This window comes from Drosophila albomicans, chromosome 3 (genome assembly GCF_009650485.2).
Source record: "Drosophila albomicans strain 15112-1751.03 chromosome 3, ASM965048v2, whole genome shotgun sequence".
Lineage (NCBI taxonomy): Eukaryota > Metazoa > Arthropoda > Insecta > Diptera > Drosophilidae > Drosophila > Drosophila albomicans.
The window spans coordinates 18,643,914-18,650,511 of NC_047629.2; the positions used below are offsets into that span (position 1 = coordinate 18,643,914).

At 37.6% G+C, this 6,598-nt stretch overlaps 2 protein-coding genes across 2 annotated transcripts; both read right to left on the reverse strand.

Annotated features, from left to right (window-relative positions):
- Positions 1–2,099: 2,099 nt before the first annotated feature.
- LOC117569462 (uncharacterized) lies at positions 2,100–2,660 on the reverse strand. The gene is made up of 2 exons (XM_034250629.2): positions 2,411–2,660; positions 2,100–2,338 (listed from the first exon to the last, which is right to left on the reverse strand). The coding sequence occupies exons 1-2, from the start codon at positions 2,622–2,624 to the stop codon at positions 2,187–2,189; spliced, it is 366 nt and encodes a 121-aa protein (XP_034106520.1). The 5' UTR covers positions 2,625–2,660; the 3' UTR covers positions 2,100–2,186.
- An 827-nt stretch (positions 2,661–3,487) lies between these two features.
- Positions 3,488–5,342, reverse strand: LOC117571482 (uncharacterized). Its single transcript, XM_034253645.2, has 2 exons — positions 4,329–5,342; positions 3,488–4,271 (listed from the first exon to the last, which is right to left on the reverse strand). Exons 1-2 carry the CDS (start codon positions 5,308–5,310, stop codon positions 3,889–3,891), a joined length of 1,365 nt encoding a protein of 454 aa, XP_034109536.1. The 5' UTR covers positions 5,311–5,342; the 3' UTR covers positions 3,488–3,888.
- Positions 5,343–6,598: the final 1,256 nt, after the last annotated feature.

Here is a 6,598-nt window from a genome sequence, read left to right on the forward strand (position 1 = left end):
AAGAATTCCTAGTTAAGTTCAACCATCTTATAATTGAGCAATTCAGAATAATCAACACACTTCGTAGTATAAATTATATGCTGCTCATTTTTAGAGCACGACGGATTTTTTTTTCTATACAATTATTTCTTGAATAACTTAAAACAATATAACTGTTTGGTTTAGTTTCTTCTTAAAACTAAATCGGGTTTTACAAAATTTCGAAGCAAAGTTTCACAGTTATATTTTTATTTACACAATTTCAAGACAGAAAAATTGAATTTTAGTATTTACCATTAATTTTATTTACTATTAAAATATGAAATAAATTGTATCTGTGCATTTTTTAAATGCATTGTTAACACAAATCTTAGTTCTAGTTTTTATGGTCTTCGAAATCGAACAGTTTATAACAAAAGATAGACAAATATTAAATATACCATATAGTAAAGTATATATATGGTATATATACTAAATATACCATATAGTATAGTTTATATATTGTGTTTATTTATACTCGGATTCCCTAATTTGTTACTTCATGGGTAAGCAAGTCTTTCATATCAGGTGCAGGTATACTCTAGTCAAGTTGCAAACTTTTCCTCTAGCTTTTCTCACCAGTTGTGTTGTAATTGGGGAATGTAAATGTTGCAAGCTGCTGGGAGAAAGTCTTGTAGCTGTGGATTGCAGCTCGTGTTTTGGGTGAGAGAACAATGCAATCGCTGGAAGACGCCAACTGCGCACTTGCAGCTCCCCTCACACTGTGCAAACACAACTCCAAAATATTATTGGGGTGACCGCAGCTGAAGACACAAATCCCTTTCGAGGGGGAACGGTCGGGCAGGCAAGGGGAGCACTTAAGTAAATTAAATCCTTTGCACGGCTCTGATTTGAATATTTGTCGTTGTTGGAGAACAATGTTTAGATTATGAATTCATTTATAATCATTTAGTTTGAGTTATGCACTCGAACATTGAAACACACTCAGGAGTCTCGAGGCGAGGCGGGAATTTGGCTCGCATAATGAGCATATTCTATTAGGTAAAGTTACCCTTAAAAACATGGCCAAGTTACAATTTACCCTTAGAGCAGCTCTTATTTCGGGGGTTGGCATTGCGCCGTGGAAATTAACAAAGCAAATCCTGGACACATGTTGCATTCAAAACAGTCAGACAGTCGACTATGATGTTGAAGTCGGTGTTGTAGTTGGGAGTTGGGGTAATGCCATGTTTTGACAAACCCCAAATAAGCAAAACTGATGATGATGATGCCGATGGGATGGCGATGAGGAATCCTTTTGAAGATGACAACCATTTGCACCCGCTAACCACCCACCGAAACCATTCCATCAGCATTCGTTGCTTTTTTTTGGAGGAGTTGACAACCACTCCCGGACTGCATTCACCTAAACAAAACCGCCACAAAGGGTTAGCAAGGATGTAAACAGGACAACCCCAAAGCCAAACACAACTCAGCACGGAGTGGAGTTCCTTATTTTTGGGGGGATTGATAAATGATACGGAAAAGCGAGAAAGACGTATTTATTTAGCATAATGGAGAGTTGATGCATTTAGAGCTGTGGTCTCACTTCGTTGAAAATCGAATCAAATCGCGTGAAATTTAATCAACTTAACAACACATCGTCTCGCTGTTGGAGTCGCCAACTTCTAGCTGCAATTCCCCAGGCGAGAGAGAGGAATGTGAAATCAGGAAATGGAAAATTAGCACAAATCCATGTAATAAAGTTGCTGCTATTTGCGTTGAATTGAGTTACTAATGGGAATGCTATAGGGATCGATGGGATGGCCGAAAACAGGAAGACAAAAGCAAACACAGCACTAAGCTCAAAAAACATCCAACACGAGGGGGCAATGGCTCCTTACTTTCCTCTTTCCACACTGGTCAAATGCCAACACACATGAGATACTAGAGCCAAGAGACCAACGACGACGACGACGACCATAGCCATTAAATAAGACCCAAAGCCGACGCGACTTGCTGGCGGATGTGTAATGTCCGTTTGGCCAAATAGACACGCTGTCCATGCTTCATGTCCGAGCCAGGAAATTAAGCCCTCTAAGCGGATTTGCTACTTAGAAACGTTGACTTCGTTCGCTGCGAGTTACACATTCGCATTCACTTTCATTGATGGCCATTTATTTGATATCATTCAAACACACACGCTAAGCTGATTTACATGTCCACTACTACTTGCTGGGACGTCGTCGATTGCTGCCAAAGATGCGCAACTGTTTGCTTCGTGACAACTCCCTCGCCTCACGCTGGCTGAGCTCATAAAGCTCCGCTTCCAGTTCTTCCAAGTAGATGGCCAAAGCAGGCGGCGGCAGACGACTTAACTCTATAGATGGAGTAGAAGGCACAAGAATTCAGCTGAGATTTAAGATTCGGAACAGACTACGCATTCACTTACCCTGCGCCTTTTGCTCATCCTCTCTTTGGGTTTTGGCCTTGTTGATGTTGTTGGCCTTGGACGCTTCTTGTTCGGTTTTTATGGCCATCTCGATGATGGAGCTAACACTTTTGCGTCCACGGGGACTTTCCTCAATGTCCGCATCGGCATCTTCTTCGCTGTCATCGTTGGACGATGAAGATGCTGCCTCCACATCATTGTCTGCCTTATCCATTTTTCTATTGAAATTACAAGTTGCAATGCGAATACTGCACTTCTAATGCATCAATCAATATCTTCTAAGCTTTCGTTCGTTTAATTTGACACTTCATCAGTGTTGCTCTATTGCAGCAAAGCACTCGATAAATGCAAAGCGCAATTTCGATCAATTTATATCCGTTATATATCCGTTATGAACATACTGCCTCCACATCATTGTCTGCCTTATTTTTCGACTCAAATCGCACGTTGCAATGCTTATATTACACTCCGATAACTGAAAAGCGTGAGTTCGATTAATTTGACAGTTGATCGGTGGTGCTCTATCGCAGCAAACCGCTCGATAACTGCAGAGCGTTAACTCGATAAATTAACAGCAGCAAACCATCGCTTCCATAATTAGACGATGAAGATGCTGCCTCCATATAATTATCTGCCTTAATCATTGTACCACTTAAATTGTTGTTGCTGTAATAAGAATATTACACTTCGATATCTGCCGATTAATTTGGTAGTTGATCAGTGTAGCTCTATCGCAACAAAGTGTTCCATAACTGTAAATCACTTCCACTAACCGAGAGACAGGCAGAGAGAAAGAGAGAGAGAGAGATAGCAACCGAAGTCCCGAGTCGCAGCGTCTTATGATAAGACTCTTATCAGCAGTATCAACTCATGCAATGCGTGTAATTGCGGGTAATGTAAATACCAATAAATATTGCTACAAATTATATATACATATAGTATGTATATTAATCATTGTAGATGTATATGCTGTATTTTAATATTTTTATTAATTTCAAATTAAAAAATTTTATATACATATTTTCAAACTTTCGTTACGTTACGTTTGTAAAAGAAAATTGTGCAAAATACAAAATAAACCGACTGTTCCCTGAAAATGTTTTGATAATCTTTTTTAAGTGTCTTTGAACACGAGTGGAAATGGATTCGATTCAAATGTACTATATATATATATAATATATCAAATATCCGACCGATCGTCGGCTTTTCTGACATTTGTCAAATTTTTAGTTGACAAGCTTACATAAATATGGATTAATGCCATAATATAATACATATATGCTTAAAAAATGTCTAAATGGACATATCCAATATATCTATGAATATTAGAAATATATAACAATTTAAGCTCCAAACATTTTCTATTAAACTGAACCACGTTACGATCTACAATATTTAAAAAATTCTTTAAGCCGTAGAGAGTTTTAGAGTCTTGAATGACTATCAATTCTCTTATAGAGAATTGACTATCAATTCTCTTATACATCACTCAAGACTCTAAAATTGACGATAACCGGATTGCCATCGGGATCATAAAGTACGACTTCAACTATTTCATCGGGACTATTTTCAGCTTCCCGCTTCTCTGGGGTATTGGGATCGAAGTCTTCATCAGCAATATCTATGAAATCGACACTCTTTTCCGAAGTCTTTTCTGGAATCTTGAAAATATCAGAGTCAATCAAGCAATTATCACTAAGTGACGACTTCGAATCGTTAGACGAATTGTTGTAGCGTGGAGCTCTAAATATTTGCGAACTGGTCGAAGATAAGTTATCATTTATCGCCAAGTCGATGTCAAATGTACCATCAGATTGCGACGATTTGAGAATCTTGCGAGAATTGTTTTCTTGTGAATCTCCTGCAAGGGTTAGTATTGTTTTATTCCCATCTAATTTATTGGGGCATAATAACTTACCCGATGAAAAATCTTCTTCTGGGCTAAACACTGATTGTCCATAGTTTGATTGGTTAGATATTTTTATTACTATTTCTGGATCCGATTCTGAATTCTGAATCAAGGATTTATTCACGAATAATTCGTTTATTTGCAAGGTATTTTTATTTTCAGTTAAGGATTTAGCACAACTTTTGATCTGTTGCGCAACCAACTTATTTATGTCTTTATAATTCATTAATCCGTCAGTAATTTTGAGAGCCTTTGTATTATCTGTGTTAGAGATTATGTTGTTAATAATGATTAGATTTGGCTGGATCAAGGTCGATTTCTCTTTATTTTGGTGTTCACGCTCTGCACTGAGATATGTTATATCTTCTTCCTGTATATTTGAAACGTCATCTTCTTTAGCATAGATATCATTATCCATGGGCAACATCTCATCAATTAAATTATTTGTTTTTAAATCATCAGAAACTGAATTATCGGCTATATTTAAGCATCTCATCAAGTTATTGAGGTTTTCAGTATCAATCAGTAATTGTTCATCTGTAGTGATGGCCTTAGATTGCGGAATCTTTTTTTGTAAGGCGTCTATATATCGATTGCCTTTTAGATCGACTTCTGGATCGGCATTTTGATTGGCTTCTTTAACGACTTCTTGATCGATTTTATTTATTTGACTCATACCATAAAGTACATCACCGTATTCATCATCTCTTCTATTGCTACGCCCTTGGACTTGCCAATTCTTCCACATTAGTTTCTTCCACATCATTGAGGCGTATATTGCAAAGAAAAAACTTGCGACAAATAACATTAGCATGATGATTGTCAATATCGGCCATAGAAACAACAATTTGCATCGCGTATCCCGTTTATATTCTGTATAGCTTTCTAAGGGTTTCAGTCCAAATTGTTCTTCCTCATAATCTTGTCCTGAAATCATCCCAAGCGATATAATTGAATAAATCACGATTTTGGATGAAAACACACACATCATTGGGCTTTTTAACTTTTTAGTTTAATTATTTTGATTTGAACTGACTCTGAGCTCTGGGATTATATAGTCTAGGTAACTTTTCTAAGATTATGTTTGCAATGGTATCTGAGGTATTTTAGAATATTATTTCAACTTCATTTTGACTTGTCATCAAACTTGATAGATCTAGGTGTGTTTTTTTTATGAACAAACGGAACGATGAACATTTCATTGACATTTATATTTAAGAATTAATAACATTATTATCTCGTTTTTTTTGGTATATACTAGTATAGTATATGTCGTAGCTTCGCTTACCTAATGGCCTTACATTCCTATCTGAGATTGCTCATCTAAAATTGTAAAAACTTCGATTAGAAGTTCTAATGTATCTACTATGTAAGTATTATATGGTTAGTGGTAATACTTCAGTACATTTACAGTCAAACTCCATTTTAGGGGCACTGTTGTAAACCGTCGCAACTCTGTTATCGCTGCCATCAAAGCACACATTATTATCCTAGGCAAGTAGCAAACTTACTCACACCTATTCAAACTATTCGAGTGCCATAATTTATTGAACTTCGAGCTGCCCTTGGGCACTTTCTCCACTCGGTATCTTGGGTTGCCATCTTGTTGTGTTTAATTTATAGTTGCAATCGACTCACCTGCTTATGCTCCGACATATTTTGAGTTCATTGTAAACATCATTTCCTGGCATTGTCTGGCAATGGCTGCGTAGTAAAATGGCAACTCAACTGGCCTAAAGCGTTAACCCAAACTCACAAATCGTGCGCATATTAGCTATCTGGCGGCGTCATTAACTTTTATAAAGGGCAACTGGGGCCATTGAATATCGCCCGCCCCATCCCAAGCCATTAACTTCAATTTGTTGCCACATAAAGGCAAAATGGAGATTTTTCAGTGTATTGCGTAGTAGACGTATCCTTTAAAGCCAGACCAGAGCAGCCCCTTTTGCCATTTTGGAAAATATGTTTAATGAGCTGCACAAAATTAATTGTCGCAATGAAATCACGTGCCCAACAAAAAAAGGACCGCAGGCAGCGAGGCCACAATTCTGGTTAAATGGCGGAAATGGCCATATTCAAAGTTCGAACTGAAGGTGAAACTGAATGGGGCAAAAATAATCGAGTACGAATACACGAGTACTCGACTACTTGTTTATGCAAATTTGCAGATGTAAAGGGTGTCGCCACCAAAAGAAGCCCTGCAACCTGGCTGTGGAGGGAGTTAAGGGAGCAGAGGAAAAGGGGCATTCAGCAGCTATTAGAAACCGTTTCCAAAGAAC

Coding starts and splice junctions, on each gene's coding strand:
- LOC117569462 (XM_034250629.2), bottom strand. CDS start 2,624: ATGGATAAGGCAGACAATGATGTGGAGGCAGCATCTTCATCGTCCAAC. Junction 2,339..2,410: donor GGATGAGCAAAAGGCGCAGG/GTAAGTGAATGC, acceptor CTCCATCTATAG/AGTTAAGTCGTCTGCCGCCG.
- LOC117571482 (XM_034253645.2), bottom strand. CDS start 5,310: ATGATGTGTGTGTTTTCATCCAAAATCGTGATTTATTCAATTATATCG. Junction 4,272..4,328: donor AGAAGAAGATTTTTCATCGG/GTAAGTTATTAT, acceptor TAACCCTTGCAG/GAGATTCACAAGAAAACAAT.